Below are 26,234 nucleotides of genomic sequence, written 5' to 3'. Positions count from 1 at the left end.
GGTCTGTGTGGTCAGTGTGCACCATATAAAAAAATCCTGGAGCACGCAGTGCATAATGAGAAAAAAAAAAAAAACTCCGACCATTTTTTGTAATTAAAATGCCGACTTTGTGGTCTATTTTCATATAGTATTTATGGTTGTATTCTCGTTTTCTTGGTCTCATTTGATAGAATGGAAAACATATTATAGAAATAGAGGTGATTTTGATTGATTTTACTATAAAAAGAACCTTGAAATGGAGCTCAAAGTAGGGGAAATGTTTGATTTTTGCCAATGTTCAACAGTAAACAAGTGATGTCATTGTCCAATAAATGTCCAACTAGCCATTCTAATATGCAGTCATGAATGGGTTGACATTATTTATACAATTATTACAGTATTGCAGTAGTCTGCATAACAGTAAATCTTCTATTGTTTGCTTGAATAAAAATTCAAAATAGAAAGCAAGAGTAATATCAGAGGGGCCTGGAGACATGACTGATGAACAAAGAATATGTTATTTTAGAGCCAGGAATGTCTGCATTGTTCATTCTGGACCTTATTTTGAAATTGTCATATTTTTTAATTTTCGTGAAATTGGCCAAATTGCAAATTTCTGACCACGTTATTGGGTAGTTTAAATGGGTAAATGGGCAGTTTCTTGTACTCAATCGATAGAAAAAATGGAGTTCTAAAGAAATAGCTATGAGTTGGGACAACTGGAACAATGGAATTAGCCGAAAATAGGGCTCAAAGTGGGCGAAATCGCCGATTTGTAAATATCGCTGAGGTCGCTAACTTCGAGAGAGCGTAATTCCGTCAATTTTTCATCAAATTTCATGTTTTTGGTGTCATTACAACCGGGAAAAGATTCTCTATCATTTTATAAGAAAAAATATTTTTTCGTTTTTTTTTTGAAATTTTGCGACACCATTGGGGGTTGCGACAGTCAAAGGGTTAAAAGCAGTAGAAGCAATAGTAGAGAATGTTGTAGCTTTTTTTTTTCATCAAACCTGCCATATCCCACTGAGGCAGGGTGACCTAAAAAGAAAAATGAAAGTTTGTCTTTTTAAATTTAATTATGTATACAGGAGAAGGTGTTAGTAGCCCCTTTCTCCTGGCATGTTAGTTGCCTCTTTAAGACACGCATGGCTTACGGAGGAAGAATTGTTTCCCACTTCCCTATGGAGATAAGAGGAAATAAACAAGAACAAGAACTAGTGTATATACAGCCTTTCCTCACTTAATGACGGAGTCCCATTCCTAAGACCACATCGTTAAACGAATTCATCGCTAAGTGAGGAGCATACTACAGCGGACCCCCGCCTTACAGTGGCATCGCGTTACGTTAAATCCGCCATACGATACATTTGAATGCAAAAATTTTGCCTCGCCTCATGCTAAAAAACTTGCCTCATGCGATTCGTCCGGGACGTGTCCCATGTGTAGCCTCAGTGCCAGTGTTTACAAGCCAGCCAGTGCGGTTGCATCCACACATACATTCGGTACATTTCACCTTATCCCAGTGTTTTTTGTGCTTGTAACTGCAAAATAAGTCACCATGGGCCCCAAGAAAGCTAGTGCCAACCCTGTGGTAAAAAGAGTGAGAATTAATATGGAAATTAAGAAAGATTTTGAAGGGTTTGGGGCTAACCCTGAGAAGCCTATGCCAGTTGTGGAATCCATTGTGCCTACTTCAAAGATTAAGGAAATGTGTGCAAAGTGGGTTGAACTGCAAACCATTGTGGATGAAAATCACCCTCACACAGCTATTGCAAGCTGTGCTGGTGACTATTACAATGACAATGTTGTGGCCCATTTTAGGCAAATCTTAAAGGAATGGGAGGTACAGAGCTCTATGGACAGATTTGTTGTGCGACAGAGGTCCAGTGACTCTCAAGCTGGTCCTAGTGGCATTAAAAGAAGAAGGGAAGTAACCCCGGAAAAGGACTTGCTACCTCAATTTCTAATGGAAGGGGATTCCCCTTCTAAACAATAACAACTTCCACACTCTCCCCTCCTCCCATCCCATCAATCATCACCAGATCTTTAATGAAGGTAAGTGTCATGTATTCTATTCTTAGTAGAGTAGTAATTGTACATGTCTTCTTCAGTTTGTGTGTATTAAAATTAATATTTCATGTGGTAAAATTTTTTTTTTTTCATACTTTGGGGTGTCTTGCACGGATTAATTTGATTTCCATTATTTCTTATGGAGAAAATTAATTTGCCTTACGATAATTTCGGTTTATGATGAGTTCTCAGGAACGGATTAATATCGTAAGGCGGGGGTCCACTGTATAATGGTAGTGGGTTTGTGTCAACCATCTTTGATATTGTTTTAAAGTCATCTTTGCACCATTTATAACATTTCTGGTATATTTTTAAATGTTTATACAGTAGTGTACTGTGTATTGAAATAAACAGTAGAGGAACTCAGCTCTAATATACATTATTTAGGTATAAATACTGGTCATTGAGCCCGTTGTAAGTTCGAGGCGTCGGTAAACGAGTGCGTCGCTTAGTGAGGACAGACTGTATATGCTTATACATGCATGTGTAGTGTGGCCTAAGTGTAAGTAGAAGTAGCAAGACGTACCTGAAACCTTGCATGTTTATTAGACAGAAAAAAAAAAAAGCCAGATATCCTACCATCATGTAAAACAATTATGGGTTTTCATTTCACACTCACTTAGCAGAACAGTAGTACCTCCTTGGGCGGTACTACTGCCACAGGATGGTAGTACCTCCATGGGTGGTTGCTATCTACCAACCTACTACCACAGGATGGCAGTACCTCCCTGGGTGGTTGCTGTCTACCAACCTACTACCACAGGATGGTAGTACCTCTCTGGGTGGTTGCTGTCTATCAGCCTACTGCTGAGGACTGTAGTAGTTGTGAAAGTAATAGTAGTGGTAGTATACAAGAACACAGGAGCACTGTAGAAGAGCTACTGAGTCATGTACATAGTGCAAAACCCAACACAGGTAAGGTAAAGAAAATGCAGGAGACCAGTCAAGAGGAGTAGGCAGAGGAGGATGAGGTGGAGGCAGAGGCAGTCACAAGTGCTCTGAACATTAAAACGTTTGACATATTAAGAACTGCTGGAGATATCTTAACAAACAAAGCCAGGATAATAATTAATGTTAAAGAAGTTGAATATAAGACTGTTTTAACGAGATGGCATCTTTGAAGTTAAAAGAAGGGTAGACAATTTAAGCAGAGAACCAATTAAAGGATGACTGTGATCTCTAATATGACAGTCAAGTGAACTGCTAGTGTCAGCAAGGTGAACACTTCTTTTGTGTTCTTTAAGTCTGTCAGAAAGAGAGAGTGGCCAGTGGCACCAAAGTACAGTGGACCCCTGCCTAACGATATTAATTCGTTCCTGAGAGCTCATTGTATGCCGAAATTATCGTAAGGTGAATTAATTTTCCCCATAAGAAATAATGGAAATCAAATTAATCCGTTCCTGACACCCCAAAGTATGAAAAAAAATTTTTTTTACCACATGAAATATTAATTTTAATACACACAAACTGAAGAAGACATGCACAGTTAATACTCTACTAAGAATAGAATATATGACACTTACCTTTATTGAAGATCTGGTGATGATTGATGGGATGGGAGGAGGGGAGAGTGTGGAAGTTGTTATTGTTTAGAAGGGGAATCCCCTTCCATTAGGACTTGAGGTATCAAGTCCTTTTCCGGGGTTACTTCCCTTCTTCTTTTAATGCCACTAGGACCAGCTTGAGAGTCACTGGACCTCTGTCGCACAACGTATCTGTCCATAGAACTCTGTACCTCTCGTTCCTTTATGATTTGTCTAAAGTGGTTCACACCATTGTCATTGTAATAGTCACCAGCGCAGCTTGCAATAGCTGTGTGAGGGTGATTTTCATCCGTAAAGGTTTGCAGTTCAACCCACTTTGCACACATTTCCTTAATGTCTTTTTTCAATTCCATACTAATTCTCACCCTTTTTACCACAGGGATGGCACTAGAAGTTTTCTTGGGGTCCTTGGTGACTTATTTTGTAGTTACAAGCACTAAAAACACTGGGATAGTGTGAAATGTACTGAATGTATGCATAGATGCGACCGCACTGGCTGGCTTGTAAACACTGGCGCTGAGGCCACACGTGGGATGCGTCCCGGACGAATCACGTAAGGCGAGTTTTTTATTGTGAGGCGAGGCAAAAATTTTTGCGTTACAATGTATCGTATGGCGGATTTAACGTAATGTGATGCCATCGTAAGGCGGGGGTCCACTGTATTAAAATCTACCTGGAGTCTACCTGGAGGGTGTTCTGGGGGTCAATGCTCCCACAGTCCAGTCTATGACTAGGTCTCCCATTGGATCAGGGCCTGATCAACCAGGCTGTTACTACTGGCCACACTTAGGACAAGAAGAGAAGGAAATGGAGTAGACACCGGAAACATCAGTGACTGGAGAAGCATAAACTAAATTACTGTGAAGGGTATTACTGTGACTGAATGTAACTTTGATAGATAAATGATGGAAGATGTTGCTGAGATTTTGATGACAGGAAAAGCAAAGAATAGAATGTTTTAAGGAGAAGGAAGTGTGTTGAGCATAAGAATAGACAGATTTTTATGACACCTGAAGGATAGTCAAGGGTGTCAGAGAACCAGCTCTGAAGAGTAGAGACTTCTGAGTCAAGAAATGAAGGGTGACATGGAGGATAAGGAAGAAGAATTGGATGGTGATGTGGAGGATAAGGAGGAAGACATGGAGGGTGACATGGAGGACAAGGAGGAAGACATGGAGGAAGAAAGAAGACTTTTCTTGACAAGGAGCAGATGAGACAGATCTCGTGGTGTGATGTATTGTCCACTAAACTGAAGTCATCCTATATCAGCTTTACTGTCATCCTATATAAATTTGTCATACCATACCAGTTCTACCATGTTCTATATAAACTTATGCCATCCTATACAAGTTTTAAGGCATTCTTTATAAACTAATACAATAATTTCTCAAGGAACTCATCCAGATATCATGATTTATAAATCCTCTGTAAGAGGCTCTACTGTAATTAATATAATTATTATTTACATCACACAGAAATTAATATCTCATATATTTTTGGTCAGGGTGCTCAGAGCGTAATTCACTGCGCTGTATCAGAGGAGCTGGAGGGCATTGAATGGGCCTTCGTGCGTGAGTGTAAGATTGATAAGCTGGCGGAAGTTGCTCAGGATCCTACTGCTGCCACCAAGCTCTGGCATATCTCCATGAATATGGTCGGCGAGGGGAAGGTGGGAACAGCTGGTACTGAGGTGGAAAAAACAGTTGGTGTTGAGGTGGGAACAGCTAGTGCTGAGGTGGGAACAGCTGGTGTTGAGGTGGGAACAGCTGGTGTTGAGGTGGGAACAGCTAGTGGTGAGGTGGGAACAGCTAGTGGTGAGGTGGGAACAACTGGTGGTGAGGTGGGAACAGCTGGTGGTAAGGTGGGAACAGCTGGTGTTGAGGTGGGAACAGCTAGTGGTGAGGTGGGAACAACTGGTGGTGAGGTGGGAACAGCTGGTGGTAAGGTGGGAACAGCTGGTGGTAAGGTGGGAACAGCTGGTGTTGAGGTGGGAACAGCTAGTGGTGAGGTGGGAACAACTGGTGGTGAGGTGGGAACAGCTGGTGGTAAGGTGGGAACAGCTGGTGGTGAGAGGGAAAGTGAGGCTGTGGAAGAATATAGATCATCATTAAGGGAAGCAGGAAGAACACTTGTAGAGAGCAGCAGCCTGATTGCCATGGAAGAAGAGCCAGTGGATGACGAGGGGATAACTCTAGATGACGATGAGGACGACGTCGAAGGAAGCTATGATGTCACCAAAGATGCAGCGACGTCAGACGAGGAACAACCTTCAACGGATGAAGAGGAAGGGTCGTTAGATGATGACAAGCCGCTGTTGCTGCTCCAGCAACGCACGGCAAACTAGCTTTATAAAACCTTTGTAAATATTTACCCTTAATGTGCAGCCGCCCCCTTGAATTGTGAAGCAAAGTGTGCTAGTAAATAGCCCTTAGATGTAGTGCATATTTTTGTAAATGAGAGCAAGTGCCTGTACTAGTAGACTATTATGGGTGGCATCTTGCATGACAGGACCTTAAGTGCAGGGTTTCCTGGATTATCTTAGTTTAATTTAATAATCCCCTGAAAGGTGCTTCTGGGGGTCACTGACCCCTTGGACTGGTCCCAAACCAGGCTTCCTGGGGGACCAAGGTCTCATGATCAATCAGACTGTTGTTACTGGTAAGATAAATGAACTTAGAAATGGATCTTTTATTGAAAACAAACTTGTTGATCATTGCTGAACAATAGTGGGCTCAGGAGCTATAGCTCATCACTAGCAGCAGTAGCCCAGGAGCTATAACCCAACACTAGGAGTAGTGGTCTAGGAGCTATAACCCAACACTAGCAGCAGTGGTCCAGGAGCTATAACTCAACACTAGCAGCAGTGGTCCAGGAGCTATAACCCAACACTAGCAGCAGTGGTCCAGGAGCTATAACCCAACACTAGCAGCAGTGGTCCAGGAGCTATAACCCAGCACTAGCAGCAGTGGTCCTGGAACTATAACCCAACACTAGCAGCAGTGGTCCAGGAACTATAACCCAACACTAGCAGCAGTGGTCCAGGAGCTATATCCCAACACTAGCAGCAGTGGTCCAAAAGCTATAGCTCAACTCATGGGGGGTTGGTCACTAGTCTCTTAACAATAATAAAATAATATAATTAGCCTCTGTTTTTTTGTCACCATTTATGATTGGCTCTTGATCCAAGGCACTGGAGGTGCCCTCCTGGTCCTCAGATCAAAGCTAACAACTTTACCTTCTGCCCCAAGGCACTCAACCACTTAAATAAGGTCACTTACCGAGTTGACCTTAATTACAGCACTTTCCTGAGCTCATGTTCAACAAGGTCACTTTCTGAAAGTTGACCTTAACAACACTGTTTCCTGAACTCAAGTCCTAACATTAACAGTCATAGGCCTAACACCTACAAATTTTAATAGTCCTTCCAAAATTTAGAGGTCAATAGGCCTACAAAATTTTGAACATTCAGTATGTGGAATTAAAGTTGGGGAGGGAGGGGGGGTATAAAAATTTGAAAGCTTATACCATTAGGTCTCAACGATGGTAGAAATTAGTGATGTATCGGATATCTGCATCCACAGAACATCCGCACAATTTCTTACATCCACATCTGCATCCGCATTTTACTGTAAACAGATATCCGCATATGCATCCGCATCTGAATCCGCGGAATATTTGCACAATTTCTCGTATCCGCATCAACATCCACGGAACATCTGCACGATTTCTTGCATCCACATCCGCAAAATAAGTAAGACATCCTCGTACACATCCGCATCCGCGGATATCTGAATTTTCACATCCGATACATCTCTAGTAGAAATGAGTCTTATGGTGTGGTTGAAGCACTGATGTGTCCTATAACGTGCGCTGACGTGTTTTGATATGCTCTGATGTGCTGTACTAAGTTCCAGGTTATATGACTGTCTCTTAAGCCTCTTCACATAACAATATAGTCTTTATAGCCTTTAATAGCCTTTAGGCCTTTCTTGAGAGCCTTGACTAGGTCCATTGGCTGGATGAGGATGGATATGTCTCTGCCCACAGCGTTGAGACGATCAGCAATCTCCAGATGCTGCAAAGATCATAAATGTTGTAAATAATTCAGATATTGCAAAGATCACACATATATATAATTCAGGGGACAAGAAGATAGAGATCACTCAGACCATGGGAAGCAAGCCAGACAGTTACCACTCCAGAGACAGGGTTTTTTAGTGACAGGAAGAAAAAAAACTGGCAAGAAATGACAGTAATATTACACCAACTTGGATCACTACTGGAGTGGAGGCACAGTCAGTGTCCTCTGTTTCAGAACAACAGATATTAGTGCTAGCGAACAAATCTCCCCGATAAACCATCAATACAACATTTGTATTTGCAAATATACAGGGTGTAAAGCCATCAACAAACAACAAAATACCTTTCGTCAGTGGACTGCTCATAGGGTCAAATGCAATGTTTGTGGCTTTCACAGAGACCCACATAAAGGATCACTTTGATAATGAAATATGGATCCCAGGTTATAACTTATTCAGATGCAGTGGAAAGAACAGGTAACAAGGGGGTTTTGGCCTGTATGTCACAGTCACTCATTTGCTCTAAATTACTAAACACCTCAAATGATGTAGTTGATGTTTTGGCAGTAAAGACTGAAAAACAAAACCTTGTCATTGTGGTTGTATACAAGCCTCTGGATGCAACTTCCCAACAATTCAAGGAACAGCTTTTGAAAACTGACCACTGTCTGGAAAATCTTCCAACTCCTGCCCCAAACATCTTGCTGTTGGGGGATTTCGGCTTAAGACACCTAAAATGGAGGAATGTAGCAAATAATGTTTTAGCAGAGATAACCCCAGGAGGCAGCAGCAGCTCAGATGAATATTCACACACACACACACACACACACACATGGGCTATTAAATCTTTGCTACAAATAGTGGAGCCAACAAGACTGGAAACTACACTTGACCTCATCTTCACTAATAATAATGACCTGGTAGGAAATATAAGAGTATCAAAGACAGTACACTCAGATCACAACATAATATAAACACAGATGTATATGTGCAGGGCTCCTGACCAGTATAAAGTGATCAGTTATGAGGCTGCCATCACCAAAGTCAACTTCAATAACATAAAGATCTAGTGGGATCAACTTAACTATGTCCTAAATGAAACAAACTGGGAAGGTATTCTAGACAACATGGATCCGAACTTTTGCCTAGAAAGAACTAACTCTGTGGCACTTGAGGTATGCTCAAGGCACATTCCTTAAAGAAAAAAGAAGAGAAGATGTAAATAAAAAGAGAGAGATGCTGTTGAAAGGGGCCAGTATATTTAAATACAAAAGGGGGCACTGGTCAGAAATAGCAAATATTGAACCTAAGCTGATGGAATCACACCGGAGACAAACACAGGAAGAACTTAAAGCCATAAATGAAATTGAAAGAAACCCAAAATACTTCTTTTCTTATGCTAGATCTAGGGCAAAAACAACATCCAGTATTGGACCCCTGGTTAGAAGTGTTGGGACTTGTACAGATGACAGCAAATAAATGAGCGAGATACTGAAGTCCCAATATGACTTAGCATTTAGTGAGCCATTGACCAAACTAAGAGTCGACAGTGTAAGTGAATTTTTTTATGACTGAGTCCTAAAACTTGGTTAATTCAAAAATTTTTGATATTATCCTAATATCACAAAACTGAAAAGGAAGTGAATGACATGGCCATGAACTCTGCCCCAGGCCCAGACTTGTGGAACTCCATGTTCATCAAGAACTGTAAGAAGCCCCTATCATGTGCCTTAAATATTCTGTGGAGAGGGAGCATGGACACAGGGGTCATCCCACAGTCACTAAAAATAACAGACAAAACCCCACTCCACACAGTGGGCAGTATAGCAATTGTAAAGAATTACAGACCAATTGCACTAACGTCCCATGTCATAAAAATCTTTGAAAGGATTTTAAGAGGCAAGATCGCCACCAACTTAGATACCCATCAGTTTCACAATCCAGGGCAGCATGAATTTAGAGCAGGACCACTGGACCACTATGACATGGTCTTGGATGCTCTGGAAGACAGACAAGATGCAGATGTAGTATACACAGACTTTGTGTAAGCCTTGGACAAGTGTGACTATGGTGTAATAGCACACAAAATGTGTGATAAAGGAATAACAGGAAAATTTGGTAGATGGATCTACAACTTCCTAACAAACAGAATGCACAGAGTAATAGTAAACAGAGTAAAGTCTGATGTGGCTACAGTGAAAAGCTCTGTTCCACAAGGTACAGTACTCACTTCCATCATGTTCATCATCCTTATATCTGACACAGACAGAGATGTAAGCCACAGCACTGTGTCATCCTTTGTGGATGACACCCTAATTTGCATGGTGTCATCCATCGAAGACATTGCAAGTCTCCAAGCTGACATCAACCAAATCTTTACATGGGCTGCAGAAAACAATATGAAGTTCAATGAAGACAAATTTCCATTCCTCTGTTATGGGAAACTCAAGGTAACTAAAACTATATTGGAGTATAAAGCAAATTCCAATCACACAGTAAGGAGAAAAACTAATGTGAAGAACCTGGGAGTGATAATGTCAGAGGATCTCATTTTCAAAGATCACAATGTATCTACTACATCTAGGAAAATGATAGGATGGATAATGAGAACCTTCAAATACGTATAGGGATGCCAAGCCAATGATTCTCTTTGAATCGCTTGTTCTGTCTAGGCTGGAATATTGCTGTACACGACAGCCCTTTTCAAGAGAGGTAAATTTGCAGACCTGGAGAATATACAGAAAACTTGCATGGCACTTATAAGTATGAGAAAGCACCTAAATTACTGGGAAAGGTTGAAGTTCCTTGATTATACTTCCTGGAATGCAGGTGAGAAAGATAATGATAATACACACCTGGAAAATTCCAGAGGTACTAGTCCCAGATTTGTACATGAAAATCACTCCCTACGAAAGCAAAAGACTTGGCAGGAGATGCAACATCCTCCCACTGAAAAGCAGGGGTGCCACAAGTATACTAAGAGACAGTACAATAAGTGTTAGGGGCCCAAGACTGTTCAACTGCCTCCCAGCATACATAAGGGGGATTACCAATAGACCCCTGGCTGTCTTCAAGAAGGTGCTGGACAGGCACCTACAGTCAGTGCCCGACCAGCCAGGCTGTGGCTCGTACAACGGTTTACTTGCGTCCAGCAATAACATCCTGGTTGATCAGGCACTGATCCACTGCCATGCAAGGTCACTGACTGGGCTGCATAGGCATTGACCCCCAAAACCTCCTCCAAGCATACTCCAGGTGTTATAAGTGATTCATGTGTTGCAAAGATGCAACATGTTAGGAAAATTACCATTTAGTAATGTTGATACATGTATTGATCTACCTAACCTTTTTATACAAATGATCTCCTGCCACATATTGATTATAAATGCTTCAAAAAGACAGGCTTTCACTTAATTCATGTCAGTGCAAGGTCACTTTTATCCAAAATATCTGGAATTAGGATACTAGCTAACAGAACCAGGGTGGTAATTGAATCTTGGTCGCATGATACGGTGACTGACGACGAGGGTAAAATAGAAGGTTATAATATACAGCACTTAGATAGGAATAGAAAAGGCAGTGGGGTATGTGCCTATGCAAGGAATGACTTAACCTACAACCCAAGACCTGATTTGAATGATAATAGACTGGAGATTCTATGGCTTGAGGTGTTGTTACCCAAGACTAAACCAGTCCTAGTAGGAACTAGTTACTTCCTTCCCCTCCCCCCCATGATCAGTTTTTAGAGGATTTTTTGAGAGTCTATTCCAGAATTGATGGCAATTCTGAGACCGTGATGTTGGGAGACTTCAATATCTGTTTCCAACAGTAAAATAATGGGTTGTTTTACAGGTATAAGCAAATTCTGGGATTAATAGTTACACTCAACTAATTAATGCATCACCCTGGATCACACAGTTCTCAGTCAGCATATTAGACCACATCCTTTGTAATTGTTCTGACAACATTAGTCAGTCAGGTATCATTACCACAGGTCTTAGTGATCATTTCATCATTTTTTTTGTACCAGGAAAATCATTAGGGATCGGACAGGCCTACACAGGATGATTAAAATGAGGTTAACTAGAAACTACAGCAAATACCGGTAAATAGGGTACAAAATTGTGATTGGACAGTGATTATAAGTTGCACGGATGTAAATGATGTCTGGGAAAAATTCAAAACAATGTTCACTGCCATCCTTGAAAATATTACACCAGTTGAAGAGGTTAGGATTCAACGAAGAACCAAACTCTGGATGACTACTGAGATACAGTGGACCCTCGACATTCGATATGAAAAAAAAAAAAATTTACCACATGAAATATTAAGTTTAATGCAATAGAATAATTACAATAACAACAATAACAATAGATTAATAACAATAGAATAATTGACACTTACCTTTAATAAAGATCTGGTGATGATTGATGGGATGGGAGGAGGGGAGAGTGTGGATGGTGTTAGTGTTTAGAAGGGGAATCCCCTTCCATTAGGACTTGAACTGTCAGCCTCACCATGCCTTACCACACTGTGTATGCCACTATTATTCTTAAATCTTTCAAACCAACCTTTGCTGGCCTTAAATTCACTCACATCACCACTAGTTGCAGGCAATTTCTTTACCAAATCATCATGCACTCCGACACATGCACTCCACTTTCGTACTTTGCAATTATCTCTTTCTTCATTTCAATAGTCATTAGCACCTTTTTTCTCGAAGGGTTGGCACTGGAAGCTTTCTTGGGGCCCATGGTTACTTATTTTGCAGAAACAAGCACCAAAAACAGTGATAATGTGGATAATATGGAATGTACCGAATGTATCCTTAGATGCACGCACACTGGCTGGCTTGTAAGCACTGGCACACACGGTGCAGTTCAGGCCACATGTGGACACGTCTCGTACGAATCGTATTGAATGTCGGGTTTTCCATCGAGTGTTGAGGCGAAATTTTTTGCGTTAAAATTCATTGAATGTCGGATTTATCGAATGTCGATGCCATTGAATGTCGGGGGGCCACTGTATTAGATAATATGAAAATCAGGGACCAGTTACTAAAAAGATTTAAGATAAACAGGCAGGATATTGCAGCTTTAAATGAATTCCACAGAGTTAGGAACAGAGCACAGGGCTCATAAAAGGAGCAGAGACAAGGCACTAATTGCTCAAAAATCGAAGAGCAAAAGAATAACCACAGAAAGCTCTGACAACTAAAACATTTGGAGTAAATCCATAAACCTGCAGTTAGATCTAACATAGTGCTAAATACTAATAACAAGGTATGCCACGAGACAACTAGGTGGCAAATTGTTTTAATTCATACTACACTTCCGTTGCATCAACACTAGTAAGTAAGTTGCCAGTTGCATCAAATACCTTTAACAGACTCTGATAAATTTAGAATATATTTCTCTAATAAAGGCACCATCCCAGACAGCTGCCAACTAGTAGGAGTATTTTATGACTTCGTATGGAAAGAACTAAGTAAATTAAACCCAACTAAGAGCACCAGTGCTGATAACATCCTGCCTAAGTTCCTGAAAGATGGCACCTCTGAATTACCAATTCCCATTAAGCACATAATAAATTTGTTCATAGCCACAAATACTATCCTGGAGGGATTCAAGGAGGCCAGAGTTACTTCTGTCGTCAAGAAAAATAGGTCTGATGTCAGCAGCTATAAGCCTGAAGATGGAGACACTTACACAACATATGGGAATCTTTATTGAAGAAGCGTTTCACCACACAGTAGCTTCATCAGTCCAATACAGAGCAGAAAGGTGTAAGGAGTGGAGGAGTTTGAGGTTTACCTGGAGTTTACCTGGAGAGAGTTTCGGGGATCTACGCCCCTGCGGCCCGGTCTGAGACCAGGCCTCATGGTGGATCAGGGTCTGATCAACCAGGCTGTTACTGCTGGCCGCAAGCAAGCTAGCGTATGAATCACAGCCCGGTTGGTCAGGTACTGACTTTAGGTGCCTGTCCAGTGCCTTCTTGAAGACAGCCAGGGGGTCTATTGGTAATCCCCTTTATCAGTCAATCAAATCAAAGTTTATTCTCTATAAGGATTACAATGCAGGGTTTACAGATTTTGGTTATTGTGTGGTTTACATGTAATAAAATACTAATTACAGAGGGGGCCACTAGAACACCTAGCATGGCTAGGCATTTTGGGCAAACTTAGAATAATTCTTAACCCTAAATTATTATGAATTGTGGAGTAAGCTGACTAAATACTATGTGACTAAATACTAGTTTGTGAGTTTAGCACTGTGAATGCTTTTGTTTTGGCACAATACATAGTTTCTATATTTGAGTATCACAGGCAAACTTATGACTAGTCAGGAATCATTATTATAAGATTAAGATACGTATTTCTGTGCTTATAGTCAAATGGGTGAGTGAGTGAGTGTAAGTGTGAACCACCAGGTGGTTTTTATGTAGTTATCAGGGAGATAAGATGTTTTCTAACGGTAGTTTTGAAGGTGATGAATGTGTCTGCAGTTCTAGAGTTTTCAGGTAGGGTGTTCCAGATTTTAGGGCCTTTGACATACATTGAATTTTTGTAAAGGTTTAGTCTGACATGGGGAATGTCGTAGAGATGTTTGTGTCTGGTGTTATGCCTGTGGGTCCTGTCACAACTATCAAGAAAGCATTTTAGGTCAAGGTTAATATTGGAATTTAGGGTCCTGTATATGTAGATTGCACAGTAGTAAGTGTGGATGTTCTGAACAGGGAGTAAGTTTAGATCTATGAAGAGTGGGGGTGTGTGTTGCCAGGGATGGGATTTAGTGATTATTCTTACTGTGGCTTTTTGAGTTATTATTGGCTTTAGGTGTGTTGCTGCAGTTGATCCCCAAGCACAAATAGCATAGGTGAGGTATGGATAAATGAGTGAATGGTGTAGTGTGAGAAGGGCATTTTGCGGTACATAGTATCATATCTTGGAGAGGATCCCAACTGTTTTGGATACTTTTTTTGATATGTGTTGGATATGGGTGCTGAAATTCAGGTTGTTGTCGAGGTATAGGCCTAGGAATTTGCCCTCATTTTGTCTGGCAATTAGAGTGCTGTCGATCTTAATGTTAAGTTGCGCAGCACCTGCTCTGCTACCAAACATAATATAGTAGGTTTTGTCAGTGTTAAGTGTAAGTTTACAGGCTGTCATCCAAATTGATATTTTGAGCAGCTCCTCATTAGCAATGGTGTTGAGGGTGGCAAGATTAGGGTGAGAGATGACATAAGTCGTGTCGTCAGCAAAGAGAATGGGTTTCAGGTGTTGGGAAACGCTTGGAAGATCATTGATGTAAATGAGGAAGAGCAGGGGTCCAAGGACACTTCCCTGCGGAACTCCAGTATCAAGTGGCCGTGTTGATGATGCTGTGTCTTTAATGGTGACATGCTGATACCTATTAGTAAGGTAGGATTTGAAATATGCAAGCGCATGGCCTCTTATACCATAATGATCAAATTTGTGGAGTAGGATGCCGTGGTCTACTGTGTCAAAAGCTTTTCTTAGGTCAATAAAAATTCCTAGCGGATATTTATGTATGCTGGGAAGCAATTGAACAGTCTTGGACCCCGGATACTTATTGTGTTGTCTCTCAGTGTACTCGTGGTGCCCCTGCTTTTCATCGGGGGAATGTTGCATCTCCTACTGAGTCTTTTGTTTTCGTGGGGAGTGATTTTCGTGTACAGGTTTGGTACCAATCCCTCCAGGACCTTCCCAGTATATATTATCATGTATCTCTCTCACCTGCATTCGAGGGAATACAGATCAAGGACCTTCAACTATTCCCAGTAGTTTAGGTGCCTTATCATACTTACGTGTGCCGTGAAAGTTCTTTGTACACTCTCCAGGTCTGCAATGTCACCAGCCTTGAAGGGGGCCATTAGTGTACAGCAGTATTCCAGCCTAGAGAGCACAAGTGATTTGAAGAGAATCATCATGGGCTTGGCATCCCTAGTTTTGAAGGTTCTCATTATCCATCCTATCATTTTCCTAGCAGATGAGGTAGATACATTGTTGTGGTCTTTGAAAGCGAGATCCTCTGATAATTATCACTCCCAGGTCCTTCACATTACTTTTCCGCTCTATTGTATGGTTAGAATTTGTCATATACCCTGACACATTTTTAATTTCTTCAAGTTTCCCATATCTGATTAGTTGAAATTTCTCCTCATTGAACTTCATATTGTTTTGAGTGGCCCATTTGGTTGATACAGGAAGGCCCCGCTTTACGGCGTTTCACTTTACGGCGTTCCGCTAATACGGACATTTCAAATTATGACCAAAACTCACTATACGGCTCCCCCCACCTGACTTTCTAATACGGTCACCGTGCCCCACCCTGTTTGTTTACATTCTCCATGAGCTCAGTAAGCACTAAGTCTCTCCATTTTGTCTGGAAACTCCAAAATTTCAAATGTTTTTAAAAGTTATTTCATATTTTATATATACTCTGATAATTATACTTATGTATACCTGTACCTAAATAAACTTACATACATCGAGTCATTTAAATGTCGTATATTACGTTAATATACACATTTTCATTAATCCATCCATGATATTTTTTTCAAAATTATATAATAAACACGATGCATAACATATAAATAAGATAAATACACCCCACAGTAGAATAAATAAACAAATGTGAGATGTGAGCAGACGACTTGCACAAGTGGTGATAATAACAATACTGAGTCTCATTAAATGTTGTATATTACGGTAATATACACATTTTCATTAATCCAGCCATGATATTTTTTTCAAAATTATATAATAAACACGATGCATAACATATAAATAAGATAAATACACCCCACAGTAGAATAAATAAACATAAATGTGAGCTGTGGAAGCAGACGACTTCCACAAGTGACGCCATAATAACAATAGTCACGGAGTCTCATTAAATGTCGTATATTACGGTAATATACACATTTTCATTAATCCAGCCATGATATTTTTTTCAAAATTATATAATAAACACGATACATAACATAAAAAGATGATAAATACACCCCACAATAGAATAAATAAACATAAATATAAGATGTGGGAGCCTGGTTTGTTTACATAACTCTGCTTCTGTTACCTCATGTACTCATTCTTTCTCTCTCTCATTTATTCGTTTTATCTCATTTACTTACTCCTGACCCTACATTAAGACTACAAATATTTTAAGGTAAGTAATGAGTGAACTGTATATACATTTTATCGCTCTGGGATGCTTAAATATCATAGAATAGTATGTGTGGGTGGGGTGGCCTGGTGAGGTAGCCTGGCTATTACAATACATACCACACTTGATTTCTTACAATAAATACTACTTGTCTCACCCTAGATTAAGACTATAAATATTTTAAGGTAAGTAATGAGTGCACTATGTGTGTATTGTACCTTTTTATTGTTTTTTGATGCCTGGTTCTATTGCTAACTTAATATATGTTAGTGTAAACTTGTTATCTAGTGTTTGTATGCATTTATAAGTGGAAAAAAAGGGTGTTCCACTTTACGGCGATTTCCGCTTTACGGCGGTAGCCTGGAACCTAACCCGCCGTATAAGTGGGGCCTTCCTGTATCCACTTGGAGTCTCGTGGTGTCTTCGATGAGTCATTCTTATGACTACAGGCATTGACCCTGATGTAAACTTTTTACTAAATGAATTTCACGAATCAAACAGCAACTGTAATTATTATACAGCAGACCAAGCAAAGACATTACTCAGAGCAAACAATAACATAACTATCTTTAATAACAATGTCAGATCCTTGAGCAAACATTATGATGACCTCACAGCATTATTCCATTCTATTCATTCCAGTATGCCAATCATCATATTCACAGAAACCAGGCTAAAGCCTGATATTACAGATGTCTATGCCATTCCTGGTTACACGGCCATACACAACTGTAGGACAGACCAGCAAGGGGGTGGAACAGCTATATACAGTTGACCCTCAACTACCGGCGGCATTAAGTAACGACAATTTTGTCTAACGGTGCTTTTTGCCATAGAAAAATGCCTTAACCAACGGCGAAAAACTTAACCAACGACATCAGTGTGCCATTGTTTATAAGCTGTTGCAATCGGTTTCCATGTGTGCCTCCCATACATTTTGGATTATTCCACCGTTTCTAGTGCTTGTAACCGCTAAATAAGCAACCTGGGCCCCACGAAAGCTTCTAAAGCCAGCCCTTTGGTAAAGGATGTGAGAAACATGATAGAATTCAAGAAAAAGTTTGTAGAAAAATACAAAAGTGGTGGTGGTAGAGGGTAGTAGTGATGGTGGTAGAGGGTGGTAGTGGTTGTGATGGTAGTAGTGATGGTGGTAGAGGGTGGTACTAGTTGTGATGGTGGTAGAGGGTGGTAGTGGTTATGATGGTGGTAGAGGGTGGTACTGGTTGTGATGGTGGTAGAGGGTGGTAATGATGGTGGTAGAGGGTGGTAGTGATGGTGGTAGAGGGTGGTAGTGATGGTGGTAGAGGGTGGTAGTGATGGTGGTAGAGGGTGGTAGTGATGGTGGTAGAGGGTGGTCCAGTGATTCTCAAGCTGGTCCTAGTGGCATTAAAAAACCAAGGAGGTAACCTCACCAAAGGACTTGGTACCTGAAGTCTTTATAGAAGAGGATTCTCCTTCCAAGCAATAGACAATCCTGAATCTCTCCTGCTGCTGGCACATCACTCGTCAACAACTCCACAATAAAGCTAAGTGGCATTTAATTATTGTTTATTTTGCATGTCGCATCCCTTTCCATATAAGGAAATGTATATTTCATGTAAAAATTTTTTTCAGACTTTGGGGTGTCAGGAACGGATTAATTCTATTTCCATTATTTCTTATGGGGAAAATTAACTCGACCAACAGCAAGCCCTCTGGAACGGATTAATGCCGTTGGTTGGTTGAATAAGAACATAAGAAAGGAGGATCATTGCAGCAGGCCTGTTGGCCCATACTAGGCAGGTCCTTTATAATCCATCCCACTAACAAAATATTTGCCAAACCCAATTTTCAATACCACCGAAGAAATAAGTTCTGATAACTCTATCCGCTCATATGCAAATCCCACTCAAATCCAACCCCCTCTCATTCATGTACTTATCCAACCTAAATTTGAAACTACCCAAAGTCCTAGCCTCAATAACCCAACTAGGTAGACTGTTCCACTCATCAACTACCCTATTTTCAAACCAATACTTTCCTATGTCCTTTCTAAATCTAAACTTGTCTAATTTAAATCCATTGCTGCGGGTTCTCTCTTGAAGAGATATCCTCAAGACCTTATTAATATCCCCTTTATTAATACCCATCTTCCACTTATACACTTCGATCATGTCTCCCCTTATTCTTCGTCTAACAGGTGAATGTAATTTAAGAGTCTTCAATCTTTCTTCATAAGGAAGATTTCTAATGCTTGTATTAATTTAGTCATTCTATGCTGAATGTTTTCTAACGAATTTATATCCATTCTGTAATATGGAGACAAGAACTGAGCTGCGTAATCTAGGTGAGGCCTTACTAATGATGTATAAAGCTGCAGTATAACCTCTGGACTTCTGTTGCTTACACTTCTTGATATAAATCCCAATAATCTATTTGCCTTATTACGTACACTTAGGCATTGCTGTCTTGGTTTAAGGTTGCTGCTTACCATAACCCCCAAGTCCTTTTCGCAATCTGTACGGCTAAGTTCTACATTATTTAACTAGGGTTATGCTAGGATTATGGACACTCCCGAGCTTAAGAACCTTGGATTTATCTACATTGAACTGCATTTGCCACTTTTCTGACCAAGAATAGAGTTTGTCTAAATCCTCCTGGAGTTCCCTAACATCTGCGTTTGAATCAATTATCCTACCTATCTTTGTATCATTGGCGAATTTACTCATATCACTAGTAATACCCTCATCAAGGTCATTGATATATATTATAAACAACAACGAGCCTAAAACTGATCCCTGTGGTACGCCACTTGTTACAGATCCCCACTCAGATTTAACCCCACTTAAGCATACTCTCTGCTTCCTATTAGTGAGCCATGACTCGATCCATGACAGCACTTTTCCCCCAATGCCATGAGCTGCCACTTTCTTTAACAGTCTCTGGTGTGGTACTCTATCAAAAGCCTTACTAAAATCTAAATAAACAATATCGAATTCTTTACCATGATCAACGACCTCAAAAGCTTTACTGAAGAAGGTTAATAAATTAGTTAGGCAGGAACGGCCCCTCGTGAATCCATGCTGAGTATCATTAATCAAGCTATGCTTATCCAGATGGCTTCTTATATTATCAGCTATAATTAACTCTAGTAATTTGCCTACAATTCAGGTCAGGCTTATTGGGCAGTAATTTGACGGTAACGACTTGTACCCTGCTTTAAAAATAGGAGTTACATTAGCCATCTTCCACATATCAGACACTACACCTGTTTGAAGAGAAATATTAAAAATATTAGTCAGTGGTTCACAAAGTTCCATTTTACACTCTTAGAATCCTAGAAAAAAGTTCATCAGGGCCCGGGGATTTATTTTGCTTCAGTCAGTCTATCTGTTTGATAACCATTTCGCTAGTGACTATGATATTACATAATTTGTCATCTTCAATCCCACTATAAAAATTTATTACTGGGATATTGTTAGTGTCCTCCTGAGTGAAAACTGAGAGAAAATAATTATTAAGAATAGAGCACATTTCATTCTCCTTGTCAGTAAGATGCCCAGAGTTATTTTTAAGAGGACCTATCTTATCCCTAACTTTTGTTCTATAAACCTGGAAAAAACTTTTCGGGTTAGTTTTCGAATCCATAGCAACTTTAATTTCATAGTCCCGTTTAGCTTTTCTTATCCCCTTTTTAATGTCCCTCTTAATGTCAATATACTGATTCATAAGATGACCTTCACCTCTTTTGATATGACTATAAATTCCTTTTTTCTGTCCTAAAAGATATTTGAGCCTATTATTCATCCATTTTGGGTCATTTCTATTCGATCTAATTTCCTTATATGGGATAAATGTCCTTTGGGCAGTATGTATTGTGTCAAGAAAGCTGTCATACTGATAGCTCTCTTCGTTACTCCAGTCCACAGATGATAAGTGTTCTCTAAGCCCATTGTAATCTGCTAAGCAAAAATCTGGGACCATTACTGAATTATCCCTACTATCATACTTCCATTCAATGCTAAAGGTAATTGATTTGTGATCGCTTGTGCTGAGTCCCTCTGTAATTTCTAAATTATTAACAAGGGTTTCCTTGTTTGCCAAAACCAAGTCAAGCAGGTTATTTCCCCTTGTAGGCTCTGTCACAAACTGCTTCAGAAAACAATCCTGAACTACTTCTAAGAGGTCGTTTGATTCTAAATTCCCAGCCAGGAAATTCCAATCAATATGACTAAAGTTAAAGTCTCCTAGAATTACTACGTTATCGTGCCTTGTGGCCTTAACAATTTCCTCCCATAGTAGTCTCCCTTGGTCTCTATCTAAGTTTGGGGGATGGTATATCACACCTAAAATAAATTTTTCATGTCCCTCTGAAAATTCTATCCAAACAGACTCTGTATGTGTTACTTCAGACTTAATACCCATTTTTATACAACAGTTCAAGCAGTCTTGGACATACAGTGCCACCCCACCCCCTTCCCTATACTTCTGTCTACTTGAAACAATTTAAAACCCTGTATGTGACATTCAGCAGGCATGTCCCGATTTTTCGTATTGAACCACGTCTCAGTTAAGGCAAATACATCAATGTTACCTGCACTAGCAACTAATCTCAACTTGTCCATCTTATTCCTAGCACTACGACTATTTGTGTAATATATATTTAAGGACCCTCCTTTCTCTTTACCCTTCCTGCTCCTTTCTGTTATTCCACTAAACCTATTACTGTTCTTGTCACCTAGTGCCACTGGCTTTCCAATATCCACCTCATTTTGCCTATTAACTCCTTGGGGGTTTTGGACGTACTAGTATGGCTTACGACCCAGGGTTTTTGACGTACTAGTACGCCTAAATTCTAGCGCCCTCAAATCTAGTGAGAGAAAGCTGGTAGGCCTACATATGAAAGAATGGGTCTATGTGGTCAGTGTGCGCAGTATAAAAAAAATCCTGCAGCACACAGTGCGTAATGAGAGAAAAAAACTTTGACCGTGTTTTTGGATTAAAACAGCGACTTTGCACTGCATTTTCATATGGTATTTATTGTTGTATTCTAGTTTTCTTGGTCTCATTTTATAGAATGGAAGACATATTACAGAAATTGAGATGATTTTGACAGGTTTTACAATGAAAAGTGCCTTGAAATTGAGCTCAAAGTAGCAGAAATGTTCGATTATTACCAAAGTTCAAAAGTAAACAACTCATGCCAAGCGCCCAATACACATCAACTGGTGAATCTAATATTCTTTCACAAGTGCGCTGATATTATTTATACCATTTGTACACTAATGCAGTAGTCTGCATAACAGTAAATCTTATTTTTTTTGTAAGAATAAAAATTCAAAGTGGAAAGCCAAAGAAATATAAGAGGGGCCTGGGGATGTGACTAACGAACAGAGAACTTGTTATTTTAGTACCAGGAATGTCTTTCTTGTTTATTCTGGACCCTATTCGGAAATTGGCATCTTTTGAAATTTGTGTGAAATTGGCAAAATTGCTAAATTCTGACCACTTTATTGGATAGTTGAAATCAGTAAATGGGTGGTTTCTTGTACTCATTTGATAGAAAAAATGTAGTTCTAGCAAAATAGTTATGATTTTTGTCAACTAGTACACTGGAATTGGCCGAAAATAGGGCTCAAAGTGGTCAAAATCGCCGATGCATAAACATCGTCGAGACCGCTAACTTCGCGAGAGCGTAATTCCGTAAGTTTTCCATCAAATTTCATACTTTTGGTGTCATTATGATCGGGAAAAGACGCCCTATCTTTTCATAAGAAAAATTAATTTTTTTTTTTTTGAAATTTGGCCGACCCTGAGAACAAGTCTCTGAGAGGATCTGCCGACCCCCAAAGGGTTAATAGTTCTCCTAGTACAGTGGACCCCTGCTTAACGATCACCTCCCAATGCGACCAATTATGTAAGTGTATTTATGTGTGTTTGTACGTGTATGTTTGGGGGTCTGAAATGGACTAATCTACTTCACAATATTCCTAACGGGAACAAATTCGGTCAGTACTGGCACCTGAACATACTTCTGGAATGAAAAAATAACGTTAACCGGGGTTCCACTGTACTCATATTACCACACTGGGACTTCACTGTTTTCCCGCCAAAACCCATACCACTAACTATTCCTAGTTTAAAGACCTAACAGCTCCCTCCACTGCATTGGCCAGTGCTCCCACCCCAAACCTAGATAAGTGAACCCCATCCCTGGCATACATGTCATTTCTGCCATAGAAGAGGTCCCAGTTGTCAATGAATGTTACTGCTTTTTCCTTACAGTATTTGTCCAGCCAGCAATTGACACCAATTGCCCTGGACAACCATTCATTTCCAACTTCTCTCCTTGGCAAAATACCACATATGACAGGGTTCCCACCCTTCCTCCTAATTATCTCTATTGCTGACCTATACCTGCTAATCAGGTCCTCACTCCTACGTCTGCCAACATTGTTGCCTCCAGCACTGAGACAGATAATAGGATTGTTCCCATTACCTCTCATAATGTCATCCAGACAGCTAACAATATCCTTCATCCCAGCCCCAGGAAAACACACTCTCTGCCTCCTACTTCTATCCTTTAAGCAGAATGCCCTATCCATGTACCTAATCTGGCTATCCCCAACAACAACGTTTTTACCTTCCTTGGCATCGTCCGTCATGATGCTCCCAGTAATCGATTCACATTCGTCAGGTAGCACTACACCTTCACTTGTGGAATTCGTCAAGACGTTCTCAATGGTCTTCGTTGGGGTTTCTAGGGATGTCTCACTTACGTCTGCCAATGCTTCCTTGGTGCCCATTGTGACATTCCCAGTAGAACACCCGCATTCGTCAGGTAGCACCGAAAATGGGTTGGAAGTTTCCACAGTAGTTTTTTTGTTCTTTGTTGTTTCTGCCTCTCCAACAGTCTTCTTGATCCTCAGCTTGGTTACATGTTGCCCGGCCACTGACCAAGTTCCCCTCTTAACCTGGGGACTCACAACAGGAGGATTACTACGAATTCTCTTGTTCGCCTCCGTTAATTGCCATGTCTCCAGCTTAGCAACTCTAAGCTCTTCTTTCAGCTGCTGATAAAGTTGCTCAAGAGAGGGCATCCTGGTTCAGATTCACAGAGAGCACACAAACAGGTCTTCATAGAGCTAAGTACATGTCACCACTCAAAAAATAAAAAAAATCTTGCACAAGGGATGAGCACGGTGAATATGTCATAGCCAAATTTTAATCAAAAGACCTGCAAAAACCCCTCACAGTCATAAACATCTACAGAGTACCACAGTCAAACATATACCACTTTAGTGAAAAATTAGGAAACATGATAACTGATGTACACATGAACAAAGACCATCTGCTGCTAACAGGAGATTTCAACATTTATTTCCAATTTGAGCACACATACAGAGGTACAAAAAAATACAGATAAGAGCAGTATGCCAAAGCCACTTATACTATGCATAGCATTACGGGCTGGCTTAAAATTAACTTAAGATTAACTAAGCAATGATGAAATCAGTGATAAAACATTAATGTAAACAGATTACTATAAAGCACAAGTGAGTATTACAAAGACAGGTCATATGGTTGCATTCAGTTAGGTAGTGATTCTGTTAGGTAGTGTATTTAAAAAATAATAAAGTTAGATTCGGTTTTAGGTTTAACATTTATGTGATATAATTGTGAGAAACATTTAAGATATACAATTTATAAGGTTCAGTTATTCAGTATTTATTTGGTTTTGGGTGAGTAAGTGATCTTTGAGAAGAGACTTGAATTTATAAACAGGTAGTGTTTCTTTTATATTTACAGGTAATGAATTCCAGATTTTAGGGCCTTTTATGTGCATTGAGTTTTTGCATAGTGTGAGATGGACACGAGGAACATCAAAGAGTGATCTGTGCCTTGTGTTATGGTCATGTGTTCTGTTGAGGTTGGCAAGGAGATGTTTGAGGGGAGGGTTAATATCAGAGTTAAGTGTTCTATGTATGTAATAGGTGCAGTAATAAGTATGGATGTTTTGTATGGTGAGTAGGTTTAGTGTATTGAATATTGGTGGAGTGTGCTGCCTGTCGTGAGAATTTGTTATCATTCTAACTGCAGCCTTTTGTTGAGTAATTAGTGGTCTGAGATGGTTAATTGTTGTTGAGCCCCATGCACAAATTCCATAGGTGAGATAGGGGTAAATAAGAGAGTGATATAGGGCCAGGAGGGCTGACTGTGGAACATAGTACCGTATCTTCGATAGTATGCCTACAGTCTTGGAAATTTTCTTAGAAATTTGTTGTATATGTGTATGAAATTTGAGTCTATTATCAAGGTGGATTCCTAAGAATTTTCCCTCTGTTAGTTTTGTGATAGGTGATCCGTTTATCATTATGTTAAGAGGGACATCTGTAGCTCTGTTACCAAACTGAATGAAGTAGGTTTTGTCAATGTTTAGTGTAAGTTTGTTAGTCCTCATCCAGGTAGATATTTTCTGTAATTCGGTATTTACAGTATTGGCTAGCGTGACTGGGCTCGGGTGAGAGAAGACGTATGTAGTGTCATCTGCAAATAGTGTGGGTTTGAGTAATTGCGAAGCATTTGGAAGGTCATTTATGTATAGGAGAAAGAGAAGAGGGCCAAGGACACTTCCCTGTGGGACACCAACTGTAATTGGTTGCGCAGAAGAGTTTGCCCCATTTGCGTACACATATTGGCGTCTGTTGCTGAGGTATGACTTGAGGTAGTTGAGGGAGTGCCCTCTTATACCATAGTGTGACAATTTTACGTGGAGCAAGTCATGGTCAACTGTATCAAAAGCTTTACGTAAGTCAATGAAGATCCCCAGTGGGACTTCTTTTTTCTCTATTGCAGTGTATATATGTTCTAGCATGTGTATAATAGCATCATTAGTATTTTTATTAGGCCTGAATCCAAATTGACAGGGGTTGAGTATGTTTTGGGAGATAAGGTAGGAGTAGATTCGTTTATGAATTAATTTTTCAAAGATTTTTGAGAGAGGGTGTAAGTTGGATATTGGCCTATAGTTATTCAACTCTGTTTGGTCTCCTCCTTTGTGGATCGGGGTGACCCTTGCTATTTTGAGTACTGTAGGGAAGGTGGAGGATTCAATGGATTTGTTAAAGAGTGTTGCAATGATTGGTGATAGCACTTGCGACACTTTTTTGTATATAAAGGGTGGTAAGGTATTTAAATCTCCTGCCTTGTTTTTTAGTGCGTTGATAATAAGGGAGACTTCGTATGGGTTAGTCGGAGCTAGGAACAGTGTGTTCGGGTAGTTGCCGGTGAGGTAGTCATTTGGTGGGGTATCTGAGCTTGGGATTTTATTGGCAAGGTTTTGTCCTATAGTGGAGAAGAAATCATTGAGTCTGTTTGCTGTTTCTGTTGGT

At 40.1% G+C, this 26,234-nt stretch overlaps 2 protein-coding genes across 5 annotated transcripts in view; one reads left to right on the top strand and one right to left on the bottom strand.

Moving 5' to 3' along the window:
• LOC128694205 (retinol dehydrogenase 11) overlaps positions 1 to 6,739 on the top strand; it is a 65,051-nt gene extending 58,312 nt beyond the window's left edge. For both annotated transcript variants that reach the window (XM_070093741.1, XM_070093742.1), the window contains exon 6: positions 5,101 to 6,739. In XM_070093741.1, the coding sequence (XP_069949842.1) occupies positions 5,101 to 5,940 (840 nt within the window). In that variant the 3' untranslated portion in view covers positions 5,941 to 6,739. The remainder of the gene's footprint in view (positions 1 to 5,100) is intronic.
• The window catches only part of LOC128694204 (uncharacterized), a 64,920-nt gene continuing 44,955 nt past the window's right edge, over positions 6,270 to 26,234 (bottom strand). For all 3 annotated transcript variants that reach the window (XM_053784198.2, XM_053784199.2, XM_070093738.1), the window contains one exon: positions 6,270 to 7,671. In XM_053784198.2, the coding sequence (XP_053640173.2) occupies positions 7,537 to 7,671 (135 nt within the window). In that variant the 3' untranslated portion in view covers positions 6,270 to 7,536. The remainder of the gene's footprint in view (positions 7,672 to 26,234) is intronic.

Source organism: Cherax quadricarinatus, chromosome 43 (assembly GCF_038502225.1).
Source record: "Cherax quadricarinatus isolate ZL_2023a chromosome 43, ASM3850222v1, whole genome shotgun sequence".
Taxonomy (NCBI): domain Eukaryota; kingdom Metazoa; phylum Arthropoda; class Malacostraca; order Decapoda; family Parastacidae; genus Cherax; species Cherax quadricarinatus.
This window is presented reverse-complemented; position numbering and strand designations above follow the sequence as displayed.